Source organism: Vicugna pacos, chromosome 32 (genome assembly GCF_048564905.1).
Source record: "Vicugna pacos chromosome 32, VicPac4, whole genome shotgun sequence".
NCBI lineage: Eukaryota > Metazoa > Chordata > Mammalia > Artiodactyla > Camelidae > Vicugna > Vicugna pacos.
The window spans coordinates 25,116,889-25,134,733 of NC_133018.1; the positions used below are offsets into that span (position 1 = coordinate 25,116,889).

Here is a 17,845-nt window from a genome sequence, read left to right on the forward strand (position 1 = left end):
TGGGTAGAGAAACAGACACGGCTTGTTTATTGGGACGCAGGAAGGCAGCCTTCTTCCAGAGCGCTGCTTCTCAGTCTGCATCAAGAGCAAGACAAAGCTGAAAATTGTATTCCTGAGGAGAAGCAAAAAAGTTACCCTTTTGCAGACAAACCTAACAGATGATTTCGACAAAGGATAAACAAACTTTTTTTTTTTAAACAAAGAACAAAATTTCAAGTATTGTTCCGGATGACACGGCACACCCAACGCAGGAGGAGAGGGTGAGGACTCAGGGAAGCGCAGGTCCCTCAAGCTCTTGGCGGGAAGGGGCTGCTCCACAGGAGCCAGGGGGTGACCCCTGGGCAGCCCCCAGTCCCCAACACAGGGGAGGAGCAAGAAATGGGCCCGACCGTGCCCTCGACGCCAGGGGTCTGGGGTTAGTAGCCCTGGACGGCTGATGACTTGTTTGTAATCAACAGAGACATACTCTTTCAAATATCATACTAGCCCCAATTTTAGTCCAATTTGTACATTATAAATTATATCATTTGTGCTACTGGTTGTGATAGGTAAGTCTTATTAGAGGATAAGCACCAAATCTATGAAAACACAAGCGTGAGACGCTGGCTCGCCCTGCAGTAGGCGTGCTGGACGCCCACGGCCTGTCAGCCTCCCCTTCCTCAAACGACACAGCGCTCCTGACAAACTTTCCTCCCTCTCCCAGGACGCTTCTCCTGAAGAGGGATGGCTGTGTTGCAGTGGTGCGGGAAGGTGCAGAGGGCAGGCCTGCGGTCATCTCAGTGGGAGGGAACAGGTGACGGCTGCTTCTCGGGCCCCAGAGCTCGGTGGACGGCTTGTGCCGCCCTGGACCTCCCAGGCCACTGGAGGGCTTCTTACCGAGGGTCTCACTCCGCAAAGTAAAAGTCACACCACAGGGCCCGACGCGGAGATCCCCCTCCCAGTGTCCCCTAAGGGGGGCTGTAAAATGCCCTCAAACTGTCGGAATTCGGTATTTTCTGAAACACGTGTCCTCGACCTCCAATATTCCTCAGCCATCTGGGTGCCTCACTGGATGCTTAGTTCTTGAACCTCGTCTGTTCACAGATGTGATTGAATTTCCTGCAGGGAGAAAACAGTCGAGTTACACCAGAGGGCGCAGAGAACATTTCAGATAAAGGAACTCTGAAGTTGCATGGGCAAGACCTCCAGGAGAGCTCAACTGTGTCCTTGAGAGTTTGCAAGGGCGTGTTCTTCATACCGTCAAAGAAACTCACCCCCAGTGCAGGCTCTTTCCTCCTTTTTACATTTTAAAATAGAAGCTGAACATCTAGGGAATTTTCTGGGAGAAGAGACTCCAAGCTGTGCCTCGCTGGTGTCCCCAAGGCACTGCGGGGACCCTGCGGGGCTAACAACACCGCCACCTCTTCTCGGAGAAGATGAGGGTGATTTTGCTGTCTTTACCTATGTCTTTATTAAGAAAGGTTAGCCAAGGGGGCGGGTACAGCTCAGTGGCAGAGCATGTGCTCAGTATGCACGAGGTCCTGGGTTCAATCCCCAGTACCGTCTCTAAAAACACATTTTAAAAATAAAAAAATAAAATAAAAAAATAAATAGACCTAATTACTCACCCCCCCAAAAAGGTTAGACAGTTGCTAATGGAATCTTTTTTCTTAGATTAAAATGGTCTCTTCCATGTGGTTTGTGCTCAGATACAAAGGCAGATTTGTTTTTATTCCACAAATCACCCCTGAGGCAGCTGCCTTTCCGAGTCCTCACGATGCCTCTTGAACCAAGGGTGCTCCCTCAACTACCTTAATTTGAACCTCCCGTGACTGTCTGGGGATCACAGTACTCTCAAACAGCATCAATCCACGAGACTGACTTGTGTGATCACTGTCTCTCGAGGTTTGGAAGTGGAGGCGAACTTGCTTGCATGGGCGGCCGCCTGGGCAATGTGAACGTCCATGTCAGCAGACCTCTAAAGAGCTAGGGGAAATGCCCAGTGTTCCAGCACCCACAGCACCAAAGACAGAGCCAGGTGTGCAGCAACCGTGGCTCAGGAAGAAGTTCTCAGTGACCACAGCCACTGATTCGGAAAGTGCTGAACGTTGAACGCGTGGGCTGGGAATGCCGGGCTGTGCTCCGGAGACATGGCAGTGGAGGAGGAGGTGAGCATTTGCATGCAAAGTTTTTATGAAATGAGGTAACAGAGAAGCAGAATTTCTAGGTGATGGAGATTTTCTGTATACTATGTGACTTGATAAAAGCGTGACAGCTGAGTTAGTACATTTATAAGTGGATCGTTGACTAGTTCATGAACATCCCTAAAACCTACTGTATCAACTTGGCCAAAACACTTTAAGAAAGCACCTTCCTGTTGGGCGGGCACAGGTTGGCCCTTCTGCAGGGGACCCCCCCCCAGCCCCTTGGCGGCCTGGAGCCTGTGCCCCAGCCCCTGACACTGCACTCACATTGCATGGTGGGCCTTCACTTGAGTGCGGCAGTTGCGGCCCCAGTAGCAATCAGGACGGGATGTTACAGCCACTAGGAAGAGAAAAAAATTAACTTCACACTCCCTGGCTAAGCCAAGTGCATGTAAACAGAGATCCGAGAAGAGAAACTGCAGCTCAAATGTGGCACTCGTCACACTTTCTGACTCGTTTCCTTGCCCCGTTCCAAGACCTCAGGAGAGGAAAGAATGAGATTGTCCAGTTGCCCAGAGGATGCTTTCCGTGCATCGTTTTAGGAACCTACTTCACAGACCCAGAGCCTGAGCAAACAGCAGGCAGCCCACAGCCCGAGACAGGCATGGATGGCCCTGGTGCCCTCTGGCCCAAAGAGAACCTCTGGCTATTACCACGGAGCATAGAAGCCAATCCAAACAGAAGTGAGTGGTGGGCAGGCAGGGCTGGGGCGTCTCCTCACCCGGCAGCTCGGAAGCGGGAATGTTCTGCCGATACTGGTAGGACAGCTCTCGGAAGCTCCGCAGGCCGCAGCAGTAGCATAGCACGGTGTTCCCGGTGACTCTGTAATCTGGAAGGAACACAGCTCACTACCCGCGCCAGAACAGCAGAGCAGACGCAGCCCTGTGAGCCATGGGGAAACCAAAGCCCAGACCTGTGCATAGGGTGGCGACGGTGGGCTGGGTGTTCACAAAGAACAAAACCCATCTAGACGCCAACTTACTTACTTCCTCACAGCAAAATAATTCCACTTGGGTGAAAAACTGAAATATTTTTTGCCCCTTGACAGATGCCTGGATAAAGAAGCTGTGGTAAATATATGATGGAATACTATTCAGCCATGAAATATGAAATAATGCTGTTTGCAGCAGCATGGATGGACCTGGAGGTCGTCATTCTCAGTGAAGTAAGCCAGAAAGAGAAAGAAAAATGCCCTATGACATTGCTTATCTATGGAACCTAAAAACAAGGACACAAATGAACTTATCTACAAAACAGAGACAGACTTACATAGAGAACAAACTTACGGTTACCAGGGAGTAAAGGGGGTGGGAAGGGATGAATAGGGAACTAGAAAACTGTGCCAGTTGGGGAGGGATGGGAATGTCAGCTGCCTTGATTGTGGGGGTGGTTTCAGGGGTGCGCACAGCTATCAAAATTCATCAAAGTGCCCATATGGAATATGTGCAGCTTACTGTACAGGAACCAGACCACAATAAAGGTATTTTTTAAAAAAGAAAAAGACAAAAACAGAAAGCTCCTCAATTTTGTTAAGAGTCAAAGACGGCAGATAAAACAATGACATCTCACTGTTTGTCCCTTTCATGTTTACAAGACCTAAAAGACAAACACAGGCTGACAGGCTCAGGTGGTGCTGCCCTCGAGGCACGTCTCAACCATGCGTGCTGTTCTCCGACCATCTGCCTGTTGCCCTAAGTGGGCGATTTCTAAACCCACAGTACTGCATGCTCAGCAGCTTCAGCGCCATTTCAAGTAGTGAAAAGCTGGAAATACATACCCTTTACTAACAGATTGGCTAAACAAACTATGATACCAGAACACTATATAATAATTAAAAATCAAGGCACAGATCTTTATTGATATAGAAAGGCTCTAAGATACACTGCTGAGTGAACAGGTTATAAAAAGCATATATGGTAGGATTTCATTTATGAAAATTATGTACACACATGAATGCATGTGTTCAGAAGGGTGGTTACAGAGTATTACCACTGGGTGTATGTTTAGGTGGTGGGATTTCCAATGACTTTTTCTTTATCCTTCAGACTTCTTGGTACCACTTATACTTTCTTTGTGAACCACGTCATTCTTCTAAAAATAGCAAGCCATTAAAAAGCAAAAAGAGTTAAGACCCAACCACACAGAGCTGTCCCAGCAGAGAAAACCCAAGACATGAGGCGAAAACAGCATAGAAAGAGTCCCAGTGAGCTTCTCAAGCCTTTCATAATAATTCATGTCTTAGGAAAAAAAAAAAACCACTCGCTGATTTTTCTGATCCCTCCCTCAGTGATAAGCATTCATACGTCACAGTGCAGTGGGTGTCCTTAGGAGGGGGAGCGAGCCTTCACTGAGTCACCCACACGCCGAGGGCCAGGCCAACGAGGACCCTGAGGGAGGGCTTGGGTACATCCAGCCCCTGGATCAACGCTGGCCAGTGGTGGAGCCCACACCTCTCTGGCTGTGCCCCGTCCCCACCATGGGAGAAAAGATGTCGACTCAAATGCAACTTAAAAAAAGAAATCCAAAAGTATCAGGACCTTTCTGTCTGTCTCTGCCAGGGTGGGCAGTGGTCAGAGTTGTGAATGTGGGGAGGCAGACAAGTTAGTCCCGCCAAAGTGAGGCCTGGCGGGGCTTACTCTAAGAGGCAGAGGTCACTGGAAAGCGCCACCACCCTGGGACAGGAAAGCCAGTGCCACGAGGCTCACCAGACAGCAGGAACACTCCCCTCTGAAGAGCCACAAGACTTTCGGTAAGCACGTTTTTCCACGTCAAACCCCTGGTTGCCAGGTAATTCTGTAATGGAGACGGGGACAAGAGAAGAAATTGGAGCGTGGAGAAAGACACACTAAAATGGCAAGAGGATTTATACATCCTCAAAGGCCCATGAACCTGGGTAAAGCCAAAGTGGTGGGCACTTGGAGAGGGAAGCCAAGGGCGAGCTCTGCATGAGGTTAAGACCACAGCCTGGGACGGCGGGGACAGCCTCGTGGATCTGGAGGCCGGGACAGATGTGGTATCACATCCACAGGGTAGGAAATGAGACTTCTGTCGGAGATGCTTCTTCAGACTCTCAAAAGGCAGGTGAGCTCTAGAGCCTGAGTGGCAGAGTGACCACATTCTTTCTAAGATTCTGCAAAGACACTCCTGGCCTAGGAGCAGTGAGACACCTAATTCTGGCGACAGATCCACCACCACAGGACAAGGAAGCCCGGGGACTGGATCTGGGCTCTGCCCTTGAGACATATGGAGCCGCTCGGCCCCTTCTGTGTGAACCCACAAGGAAGTGCCATGCGGACATCTAACCGGAACAGTGGTCCTGAGGGGCCTGTCATTCAGGTGAGAAGGCCCTCAGCCCTGGCTATGCAACACTGCACATAAATGGGGGGGAGGCAAGATTCCTGGCGAGAGACCGATGTACATGTCAGACACTGAAATTCTGGGAGCTGGGCTGCCTCCAGAAACATGGGAAGCCAGCCAAAAGGCAGTCCCTGGTTCCACACGAGGCCCAGCCGCTACCCCGGCCCCAGGAACACTCTGCATGGAGCAAGCAGGAGTTGAACCCATGGGAAACAATTCTCCTGGACTCTCAGCATGGTGGGCATGAAGGAGCACCTATTTTTTGAGAGTAGAGGAAGAGCAGATATGCAGGGGCAGCCCTGGGCGGAAGTGCAGTCGCCGAGGGCACTGGGAAGCTCTGGGGACCCGGGGGCCTTCCCAGAGTCCACATCCAGCCTGTACCTTTAGGATGTCCGACTCGTAGTTGTTGTTGCTCAGCACCCCGTCCAGACACCTGTCACCCAGGTTGAGTTCTGCCAGGACGTAGGGAAGAAGTATTACCTGTTTCAGACACTTTCCGAAAGCACCGCTCACCTGACAGTTAGGATGACCCCACTTCCCCCTTCCTTACTGAGTCTACAAAGAATAACAAGTTCCACTACAGGAGGCTGGGGAGGGTATAGCTGAGTGGTAGTGTGTGCCTAGCGCACACGAGGTCCTGGGTTCCATCCCCAGTACCTCCACTGAAAAACAAAATTAGAAATAAGTAAGTGAATAAATCGATTTGTCCCCCACCAAAAAACTAAGTTAAAAAATACAGTAAAATTTAAACAATTTAAAAGGAAAAAAAGGAAAGTTCCACTATGAAATACAATACTGAACAGAGAAAAAGTAGTTAAAAGGGCTTCTGTTTCACTCCCTCCTGCAATGGCCTGTCTCCAATGCTCTGATTTGGGCTCAGGGGGCCCGGCCCACGTTTTGAGTGGGGTGTCCTGGTGCATAACTCAGGGTCTGCTACTGCTGGGGTCTGAGCTAACGCTCGCTGACCCTTCTGAAGTGGCAACCTACACAGACAACCAGGAAAGGTGGCTCATTCGGGGAGGCTGAGGGGCCAGCATTACCACAGAATGGGGCCAGGCAGCCAAGGCAGCCGGTGCGGGTGCAGCCCCAGTACAGGTGGCAGAAGGGCTGTAGGCAAACAGCACCTGCGGACAGAGCAGAGCCGCTGGTCACGGCATTTGGTGAGGACAGTACGTACAAACAGTCCCTCGATAAACAACAAGCAAGCTGGGTTTTCAGAGCAGTCCCCAAAGCTGCCACCTATGAGCCTTGCACAACCACCATGGCCCTGGTCTGGGGACAGGGTCAGATGCAGAGCCCAGGAAGAGAACCGCCCGTGTGCGGAAACTCAGTGTGTGACGAGGCAGGGTTACCCATCGGTGGGAAGAGACAGATTACTCGACACGGGCACGCGGGGACCACAAGTGACGCGCGTGGAGAAAACAGAACTATGTCCTCGCTTCACCCCAGACGCAGAGTCAGCAATGCTTTGAAAGCTAAGCTGGAAGGACACGCGGGAGGGGCTCCGTTGGGGGGGTCCATGGGCAGACTGGGTACGCGCATCCTCACTCACACTGCTGGGGGGCGATGCGAGGGTCCCGCTCACGCTCCGCCCGCCGGTCGGGCATGGGCTGGAAGCAGCAGTTGCAAATGGCATGGCTTCCTTGCAGGGCACACACGTAGTCCTGGGCTGTGGAACAGACAGGAACATTCAGGCTGACACCTGCCAGGACACGGCTCGGCCCACACCTACAGGGAGGCTACAAAGGCCCCATGAGGACACAGGCCTACCAGGAAACCCGGACAGAATCCAGACCTGTTCTCTTGAACAGCCAAGTGACTGGCCACCCTTTAAACAAAAAACTTTACAGAGACTGAAAAATGACCAACGTTATCTTTTGGTTCTGTAGTTGTAGCAAGATTTCAAAGATCTCTGGAAGGTTTCCTCCCCTCTCCTATGATGGAAGGGCAGGCCATAAAGCACACACTGTAAAAGAGTAGAGCAACTTCTGTACCTAGTCTCGGCTGGCTGAGCCTGCACCAGGAGTTGTGATCACATGGCCCAGCCCCAAGTCACTTGGAGACCACACGGGAGGCTCTGTCTGTGCACACACACCTGACAGAGGCCAAGGGGGTCTTCCATGCACCGCACTGCCCACCCCCATCTGCAGGGCCTATAAGAAAGCCCCCGGGAGCGGTGGCACAGTGTTGTGGCAGCTGGTAAAGAACGGGGCTCTGGGTCACAACACTTCAGTCAGTGGCCTCTTAGGCTTGGGCTGACAGTGGCTGAGAGGCCAGGCCCTACGACACAGATTCCATGTGTCCACTTCCCATTCCAGGTCCCGACGGCACCTGGGCACCTGCCCATCGAAACAGGCAGTTAACAGAGAGCACAGGGCAGCTCTGCTAAAATAGTGACCTGCTGCTGGCAAGAGGCCAGTCTCTCACTGGAGAGTGAAGGTCATTCTGGCTTGGCCGACACCACTGGCGACGGGGGCACCAAGAGTGAGAATCGGGACTGAATCCTCAGGTGTGTCCAGGAGCGGAGGCCCACGAATGAGCCAGTTAATTATACGGTTTCTTAGCCCAAAACAGGTGAGAAGCCATGAGCTATGCAAGGTAGCCAACAGCAGAGCAGAGAGGAGCCAGGAGAGACGCCAGGCCATGCCCCGGAGGTCACGCCGGCACAGAAGGCAAAGCCCCCTCACCTGTTGCAACACTGGTGGATGTTGACGGCGCATCCCCAGGGGTTGCTGGTGCCCCTGGCTCGCTGCCAGGCCCTGGGCAGGGAAGAGGCTGCCCCGCCTGCCTTCGGTACTCAGGGCACTGTCTGCACACGACGTACGGCTGGCTGCAAGGAAAGCACATGGACCAGAGCAAAGGGCACTGAGGTGACACCTCCTCTGGCTGGTGTGTGGGTGGTGGCCACGGTACCCCCAGCCCTGTTGACAAGACAAGACCCAGAGCCCGGCTCATGGACCTGTCCTGCCTCCACGTGTCAGCTTGCATCAGCTGCTGTCACCAAGGCTATGCAAAGGGGAAGGGTGGGCAGTGTCCCCACCTGCACCTGCACAGTGGGCTCTGCTCCCCACCAGCTCCCCGCTCCCCCTTCCCAGCACCCTCTCCCTCAGCCACTCATGGGATCCCCTGACCCTTGCAGTCCCCACGCTGGGCGATGCCCTCACCCGGCCCAGGGCACATCCTCCCCTTCATTAAAATCTGAGCAAAATACACGGCAGTGGGACTCTACTGTCCTCCCCCAGCGGGTGCATCCCCGCACTTGCTGTGCTGAACTCTGGAAACCTGCAGCGGGTAAAACAGGCTCCACGGGAGGGCAGGACATGGATGCCCGCCTCCCCTCAGTCAGAGGATGTCTTCCCAAGCCAGCAGGAGCCGGTGAGGGGAAAACAGGCAGGACCTGACTAGAAAGTGAGAGTGAAAAAACAATCAACCTCGTCCCTTGGAGACACACGTGAAAGGAACCAGACACTTTCCTGCTCCTTCACACCTAGTGTCAGGAGGGACCGCTGGTGTCCCCCAACACCAGGTGGCGCACCATCACTGGGACCTTGCCCTCGGATGTCAGAAGTCCTGCCAGGCACCTCTCAGGGAGACTCCTGACCTGAAGACCCTACTTCGTGGACACATCTCCAAGAAATAACAGGACGTGTGCAAAAGTATACACGCAGGATGTGCGCTGCAGCTTTGATCCCGAATTCCAAATATTACAAACTTTCTTAATTGTTAGAAAAAAAGTATGTGTGCGGGGCAGAGGGTATAGTTCAGTGGTAGAGTGCATGCTTAGCATGCACGAGGTCCTGGGTTCAATCACCAGTCCCTCCTCTAAAAAGAAACAAACTTAATTACCTCCTCTGCCCCTGCCAAAATAAAATAAGTAAATAATACAATAATACACAAATAAGATATTTCAAAAAAAAAGTGTGTACAACCACACAAGTATGGCTAGATGAATACACAGTAAAACATTCATACAAAAGTGATTTTGGTTTTTTCTTTTTCCTTGACCAGTATTGACAAAACTCTGTGAAAAGAAACAAAGATCATAAACTGGGGGCCCAAGGTAGGGGGTTACCTTTTTAAATATTATGGCCTTGTAGTAACCTATGGTGAAGTAGAATATAGAAATGAACATATGTATGTTCACGTATGACTGAAGCACTGTTTTGTGTACCAGAAATTGATACAACACTGTAAACTGACTATACTTCAATAAAAATATCTACGTACAAGAAAAGAAAAAAAATACGGCCTCAACACAAAATTCACACCCCTGGACTTCTGAGTCAGGAAACATCAATGTTCTACAGCGGATTAAACATGGTCTCCTAGGACTGCGTCCTCTCAGCCGGGTGGACCGGTGCTTTTCCGCAATGATATCCTGACAGGTGATGAGTGTCACAACTTATGCCACAGGACCATGGTCACTAGAGAAGCTACAGAGTAAGCGTGTGGACATGGGGTTCGTCCTTGCAGGTGAACCACGGCACTCGACGAGGGCCCAGCAACCCTCTCCCAGTAGGTGAAACCAAAGCATTACGCTGTACACCTTGATCTTACGGGGCTGCGTGTCAGTTCTGTATTAATAAACTGGAAAAAATGCAGATCAGCAGCAAAAAAAAAAAGCATAGATGTTTCACATATATCTAAAAATAGGCCATCACGGGAGGCAGGGCAGTGAGGAAGCCTCATCATGGTCACCTGAGTGAGCGGCGTCCTCAGCGCAAAGGCAGGCGACGCCACCACCTGGTCACATGTTGGTGGAGCCCAGGTTCCAGGTGGCAGTGGGACCCGTGCCCCCCGCCCTGCTCCTGCTCCCCTCCTGCGAGGCTCACCTAACGTCCGAGGACTCACTGTCCACGTCTGACAGCTCCAGCAGGTCCTCGGAGCTGCCCTCCTCGTCCGAGAAGGCCCTCCGGACTTTGGGCTGCAGCATGTCCTGAGTGATCCTGTTCCTGGCGGCCATGCTGCGCATGTCCTCCTCGCTGCGGCCCTTGTCCGGGTGCTGCAGCAGGTAGGCCTCCACCAGGTTGTTGAGGATGTGGTTTTTGCAGATGCGCTCGACTGGACAGCGGCAGGTGGGGCACAGGGCAGAGCGCTCCATCCAGCCGGAGTAGCAGGCTGCGCAGAAGGTGTGCATGCAGGGCTGCAGGCTGGGGCACAAGGACAGGCCTTCAGACACCCTGCGGGGCATGCAGGCTAGAGCGTCCGCAGTGCACCAGACGCTAGGGCCCCAGGGACATGGTTGGCCTGGCATGAGAAGCAGGGTCCTGGGTCACACTGCCTCTCTCCACAGAGGAGGATGAGGCCTTGCTCCAGCTGAGGTTTGCTTCCAAAACAATCAGACAACTGCCCACCCCCTGCACCCCTCTGACTCAGCTGGGCCCCCAGCCTGTGTTTCTCAGGCGCTGCACCCACACCAGGTGCGGGGCTTGCTGCTGCGGGGCCTGCATCCTCCACTAAGACAGGGGGATGCTGTCTGCTCCCACCACCCACCTGTGAAACAGTCCCTGTGCAAAAAGCTCAACTCTGTGCTCGCCAGCTACAAGGAACTAGAGGCCACGTGGCAGCCTGTTCCAGGAGGGACAGGGAGCAGGTGCAACCAGGAAGGCGCAGGGTGGAGACACTGGGTGGGGAGAAGACCTGCATTTAAGCCGAAATTTGGACAGACTCTTAAGCTCCCATGGAGGAGCATGGAGGGGGTTTGGGGACACTGGCTGCAAGGAACCACTGCAGGCCCCATGGCCCCATACCTCACACAGTCGTGCAGCAGGTCCTGGCAGATGATGCAGGTGAGTGTCTCCTCCATCTTGTCTGGCTTCACGGCTGCAGCTCTGACCTCAAGGCTGGCCTGGGTGTCTCTACCCTGGTCTGCGACCCCCGTTGGCAGGTCCAGGTTGGGATCCCCATCTGCATCTGCGAGGGAAAAAACCTGTTCTGCCCCTCACGACCGAGGAGGCAACAGATGCTCGGTCTCTTTGTTTGACAAACGTCTTACCCTGGACTGAAGACAAGACCTCACTGTAACCTACAGGACATCTTTGCTGGGGAGGCTGTAGCTCAGGGTAGAGCACATGCTTAGCATGCATGAAGCCCTGGGTTCAATCCCCAGCACCTCCTCCAAGAATAAATAAATAAACCTAATTACCTCCCCTGCAAAAAACAAAAATAACAAACAAAAACCAAAGAAACAAACAAACAAAAGAATGCAGTTTCCAGCCTAAGAGAATACCTGGCAGTAAACACAGTTCAATCCAGAGGCACAAAAATTGGGAAAGGAAAAGGTCCAGGCCGCCATTTGGAAGATGCTGAGGTACCACAATTATCAGCCTAAGACAGTGCCCTCTGGTTTCGGCAGATGTGATGGTGAGACCCTGAGGCACTCGCAAGCCAGGAAGGAGACACGGAACCATGGACTGACCTCCTTTCATTCTCTTCCTAACAGGCCCCAAGTCCTCCTGATCCTGGGGTTCCGACTGAGAAAAGGATGCTCCCTCTCTGCCTGGGAGAGCCAAAGGGAAGCTGGTGATGTCGTCACTTGCCATGGATGGACCACACCCTTTTGGGGAAACGCCTGCACCTCTGAAGCCTGGGAGAGGGACAAACGAGAGGAATTCTGATTCACCCACCTCAGAAAGAGAGGGCACAGGAGTCAAAAGCATCGCTGATTCAAACCAGGTGCAGGTAATCCAAGATGCCATTAAAAAAAATGGAAACGTACACTCTATGTGATTCTTACAGTATGTGATTTATAACCCGTAGAAAACACCACAGCATGACAGTCCCTGACCTGCAGCCATTCTTCTGGGGATGGAACATGACGACAGGTACTGCTACCGAAGTCCTACCACCAACGGCCTGATGCACCTTGACTTCCGCAGGGCTCGCCTGTCTCTAGCACAACACTGGTCAGGCTGACGGAGTAAAAAGCAGGCAGCTACTCACCAGGGCTGCAGGGAGGCACTCTCCCTGCAGAGCTGGGCTCTATGGAAGAGGTAGAGGCCGCAGGGAAGAGGTCTGACGTCGACGTCGATGGCTGTGGTTCCTCAAAGCACACCTGAGTGGCGGGCGCCGAGGGCAGGGCCCCAGGGTTGTCGCCTTGCCCTGTACCTGAGGTATCTTTGGTCGTGTGGAGCACATTTTCTTTGTTAGCTTCTGTAAGCACAAAGGGGCAGGAGCGGAATGCACTCAGGGCGCAGGTGAGGGATGTTGCTTCAGGGAGACGCTTGGCAGATGGAGGAGTTAACAGCCCTCAACACGCACCCTCACCTTTGCTAGTCTCACTCACCGAAGGAGTCCTGTGTTACGCCTTGCTTTTCATTAAAAGATTCGTAGAGGTATGCCACATCTAAGGGAAATAAACCAGATCAGAGCAGCGTCAGCCACGCACCAGGCGGACTCATTGTTCTGTTCCCTCCGGTCACCTCGCTGTCACTTGGTCCTTGTTGACTGTTTCGACTCATCAGCTGGTCACAGTGTTCTCCAGCTTGAGGGATTTGAAAGCACGTGACCCAAGCCATCTCAATTTAAAATAAATAAGCTTCTGGAAAAACCTCTGGAGTTAGGAGGCAGACAAGGGAAGCAAAGCGATGAGGAGGTGCTGATTCTCTGCCTTGCTTATCATTTCAAAGCACCGGAAGGAGCAGACACGAGGTCTTTCCATGTGGCTGGGGGCTGGCTTGGATTATGCTGAGGACAACCTGGGGAACACGTGTCCCTCCTTCCCTTTTCTGGGGTGACCTTCGAAGGACTTCCCTAACTCTCCCTGTCCGGTATCATCCTTTTTCCACAGACTCGGATGCTCAGAGCTGGAAAAGCCTGAATGGAATCCAGTCTAGCCTTTGGGGTCTCCTGGAAAGTCTCCCAAAGTGGGGCCATTGGTGGCCTTGGGCCCCCCATGCTAGGCCTTCTTCTCCACAACTCGGATGTCTTCTAAGTAACGCACCCATCCCCATTCACTTCTCCTTGGCTACCACTGCGAGATTCCTGGCTCACAACCATAATGGTATTTTTGAAGAATGGCTAGGGCTCAGACAGCAAGGCCAACACCCCTACTCTTCAACAGACACCACTCACACCAAGAATTTATATGACCAAAAAGGGAATGTAGCCACCACAGACATTCCTTCAGAAAACATCTGCCTCAACAGACTCTTCCCCGCAATCATTCCTGGCAGGACCAGGGCCACCCCGCTCTACACCGCCCAGGTGCCCATCCCAGAAAGCCTCTGCCTCTTACTGTGCTCTGGTTCATTCTTCCTGTACACCAAGTAGATGACGTCCCCAGTCTGTAAAGGGCAGGTCTGCTTCTTTACAACCTTCAGCTTGTTAATTACTGTTCCATTGGTGCTGTAGATGACAAAAATCCAATTTATCCTACTTAAAGTAACGTGGAGTTAAAAATGTCCTTTTCGACAACCACCGGGAAAGCAGTTCAGTATGACCACGCTGAGAATGAGGCAGTCCTCAGGGGGATGGTGTGAATATTTAATGAGGCACATATCCAAGTGCCACCTTCCAACTCTCTGGAGAAAAAGCTTGCCTGGTGCCTCCGCACTCAAGGCCAAACGGTCTTGTCAAGGGTTTTAAAATGTTTGTTGCTCCAGCACCACATTCTTTTCCATCTGCCTCCTGGTTGACCACAGAATTCCACCAGCAGGACTGCGCTTTGCTTTCCAGACTCTGTTCTGCTTCTGTGTGTAGCTCTGGTCCAGAGAGCTACCCTCCCTCCAGCAGCCACAACCCAGCTCCGCTTAGTCTTCAGATGAGGACTGACCCCTCCTGGGAGGCAGGGTCTGGGCAGAAGCAAACGAATGCAGGGCTGGCAGCTGGTCCCTGAGGCTGGGCGGTCACTCAGGCTAAGCAGGGACCCGCTGCTGGCTGGGAGGGGCACGGGGCACTGCAGGGAATGACAGGAAGTGCTTCTCCAGAGTGGAGACCTGACAGACGGTCAGGAGTGGTCCAAACCACACCGCAGGCAAGTACGATAGCACACTGGACAAAAGCAGAACTCGGCGGCTGAGCAGACCACCCCGACTGCAGGCATTCGATCCACCAGCGCCTTAACACTATTCTCAAGTTCCTTCTAACCCAAAAATCTGATTTCACTTTTCCGCTTAAATCCCTTCGTGACTTCTCACTGCCTCTCAGGCTTAAGTCCAAACTCTCCAGCGTGGACCTTGGGCCTTCCTGCTCATGCCCTTTCCCTGCGGCACCCCCCCACCCCCTGCCACCCCTGACCCCGGCCAAGGTAGGCAGCGGCCTCTAGAATCTGGGGAAGGCAGGGACCCGATTCTCCCCTACAGCCTCCAGAAAGAGCTCCACCCAGAAAGAGCCGACCCCAGGCTTCGGTCCAGCGAGACGTGAGGGCTTGGGACGCCCAGCTCCACCAGCTCAGCGATTTGTGTTGTGTCAAGCCAGAGCCTGTGATTTGCCCCAACAGGCAGAGGAAGCAAATCCTGTCGTGCAGCCAGCGTGGGAAGGCCCAGAGCTGATGCAGGCAGACGGCTCTAGAACCAGCGCGGCTACTGCACACGGTGCTGAGAAGTAAAAACAACTCAGAGGACCCCACAGAGGAGGAGAAGGAGCATCAGTTTATCCCAATAAAACCAACTCCTGGCCTTCCAGCCCTAGAACTGTAGTTACCAAAGACTCTGACAGCACTTGACCTTCCCAAAAATAAAAGTCATCTTGCAGGAGAGGCACGCTCTCCACATACTGCTGAGGGCACCTGCCTGCCACTTGTACCAGGCTTAAAGCAGGCACATTCAGACACAGCCGTCCATCCTATAAACTCAGAGAGAGTTTTGGAAGAGAGTCACTGCAGTCAGAAAAAGTCCAAGGAATGAGTTTCCGTCAGTAAAGGACCTGACAAGTAAGTTATTACATAATAAGGAAAAAGCTGAGGCGGTTCTAGACGTGCTGCTGAGTCAAGCCCTCCAGAAACATTACAAGTAAAAGAAGGTGATGCGAGGGGCGGTATAGCTCAGTGGTAGCGCGCGTGCCTAGTGTGTACAAGGTCTTGGGTTCAATCCCCAGTGCCTCCTCTAAAAACAAACAAATACCTAAGTATGTCCCCCCCCAAAATAAAAAAAAAAAGGAGATGCAACAACAGTGTGTGTAGTATAACCTCATTACGACAGAATAAACACCTATGTATTCTTAATGGGTGAGTGGAAGTTTGGAAAGCTTTTCACATTTATGTGCTACTTACGCTGTATGACAATAATAATAAAAAGACGCTTTGGTTTGGAGGAGTCTAACCTGAATAGGTGTGCAAGAACCCAAAATGTATCACTGCCTTTTAAGTCTTATTTCTGAGATTTTTTTTTTGCCTTTTTTTTTTGGACGGGGGAGGAGTAGGTTTATCTGTCTGTCTGTCTGTCTATCTTTCTATCTATCTATGTATTCATTTAATGGAGGTACCGGGGATTGAACCCAAGGGGAAATTAGGTTTGTTTGCTCATCTATTTATTTATTTATTGGAGGTGCTGAGGATTGAACCCAGGGCACGTGCTCTACCACTGAGCTCTACCCTCCCCTTTAATCTGAATATATTCAAGAAGGGTCACAGACACCAAAGTGTCACCAAGTAGTCCACTCTGGAAACTGGCAAACATCTCCAACACCCTGAGAAGCTAGTGGACTACTGTGCCACAGAAAGCAGGCCCCTGTCACTCCTCTGCAGTCACAAGCTGACTGGCTGTAAGCCAGCTTCATGAAGCTACAAAAGGAAACAGAAAAGAAGTTCAGAAAGAGCTTACCTGGTATCTTCCAGTGACACCTGACCAGATTTTTCGTCCACTATAATCTTACAATGGTCTCCAGAGACCAGCTTATTGCCGGGGAATGAAAGGTCACAGCCTGAAACAGAGGGGGGGACATGCCGGATTTGCCTGTGGGTACTGAGCACAGAGTCACCCTTTGCTTAACCAAAGCATGTGACTGGAAGTCAAGACCCACGCTGGGGGGAGGGTAGAGCTCAGTGGTAGAGCGCATGCCTAGCATGCACGAGGTCCTGGGTTCACTCCCCAGTACCTCCATTAAAAAAATAAACCTAATTACTAACCCCTACTCACAAAAATTAAAAAGACATATGTTGTACCGACTAAGGAGACAGCACTTAATCAATTACAGAAAAAGTTTTTAAAAAGCATTTAAGTGTTAATCAAAAGTAAAGGAACGGGGAAGGGTATAGCTCAACGGTAGAATACATGCTTTGCATGCACAAGGTCCTGGGTTCAATCCCCAGCACTTCCATTAAAGATAAATAAATAAAACCTAATTACTGCCCCTACACCCCCCACACACACACACAGAGTAAAAGAACAGGGCCGGGCCTGTATCTGGAACCTTTCTGACTCATTATGCAGAGCATATATCCCAGCTACACATCAACTTCTTGGTGACATTTTTATCATATGCACACATATGCAGAGAGCCTGATAAATATATAACTTTTAAAAAATAAAGGGGCTTATTAAATACCTTCAGTATCTTACTCCTTAATTTCTTCTGTGTCAGTTAAAGCTTCATAAATCATCACAAAATGGAAGCAACGACAAAGCCACAGAAAATACGACTGAGTATATTATCGCAAGCACACGCACATGTTTAAGAAAATTTAAAACAGAAGGGGGATGCTAAAATAAAATACAATAGAAAAAGGGAGTGTGCATCTACAGCGGAATATAATTATATCCTCACTAAATCCAATGGGAAAGTCCTCAAATACTTTGTTCTCTCCTTAAATCAAAAGAACACAAGCTTTCAGGGGAGTTTTGATATTGAGTCACTAGTCTGCCTATAACGGGTCTGAACTCTAGGTTTATGTTTAATAACCAAGAGTGGGGAGCAGTGCAGTGCCCATCAACTAACAAACTACTGACACACACAGCTGCCAAGGAGCGACACCCGGCACAGACGGTGCCAAGTGTGCGGCTCCTTCAGACGGCAGTCTGGGAGAAGCAGAACTACATGCAGAGAAGTCAGACTCGTGGGTGCCAGGAGCCGGGGCTGGACTCAAAAGGCCACAAGGCACTTCCTGAGGTGACAGAAATGGTCAACATCTTGACTATAATGCTGCCTCCATTCCTCAAACTTACTGAACACCTAAAGGGGGTGAATTTTACCATATGTGAACTATGTCTCCCTAAACCATAAATATCAGAATTCATATTTGCGTATTAGCTGAGACATGGAAGCAACCTAAATGTCCATCGACAGATGACTGGATAAAAAAGTTGTGGTATATTTACACGGAATACTACTCAGTCATAAAAAAGAATAAAATAATTTCATTTGCAGCA

The 17,845-nt window shown here is 51.3% G+C and overlaps 1 protein-coding gene across 5 annotated transcripts in view; it reads right to left on the minus strand.

Annotated features, from left to right (window-relative positions):
• The window catches only part of CHFR (checkpoint with forkhead and ring finger domains), a 22,319-nt gene continuing 4,474 nt past the window's right edge, over positions 1 to 17,845 (minus strand). For 3 of the 5 annotated variants that reach the window (XM_072953061.1, XM_072953060.1, XM_072953062.1), the window contains exons 3-17: positions 16,301 to 16,400; positions 13,777 to 13,886; positions 12,826 to 12,885; positions 12,483 to 12,692; positions 11,959 to 12,126; positions 11,291 to 11,453; positions 10,373 to 10,690; positions 8,228 to 8,370; positions 7,093 to 7,209; positions 6,581 to 6,664; positions 5,922 to 5,992; positions 4,889 to 4,976; positions 2,905 to 3,012; positions 2,451 to 2,523; positions 1 to 1,098 (exon numbers count right to left, since the gene is read on the minus strand). In XM_072953061.1, coding sequence (XP_072809162.1) covers positions 1,056 to 1,098; positions 2,451 to 2,523; positions 2,905 to 3,012; positions 4,889 to 4,976; positions 5,922 to 5,992; positions 6,581 to 6,664; positions 7,093 to 7,209; positions 8,228 to 8,370; positions 10,373 to 10,690; positions 11,291 to 11,453; positions 11,959 to 12,126; positions 12,483 to 12,692; positions 12,826 to 12,885; positions 13,777 to 13,886; positions 16,301 to 16,400 — 1,856 coding nt within the window. In that variant the 3' untranslated portion in view covers positions 1 to 1,055. The other 2 variants (XM_072953063.1, XM_072953064.1) reach the window with 2 other exon arrangements.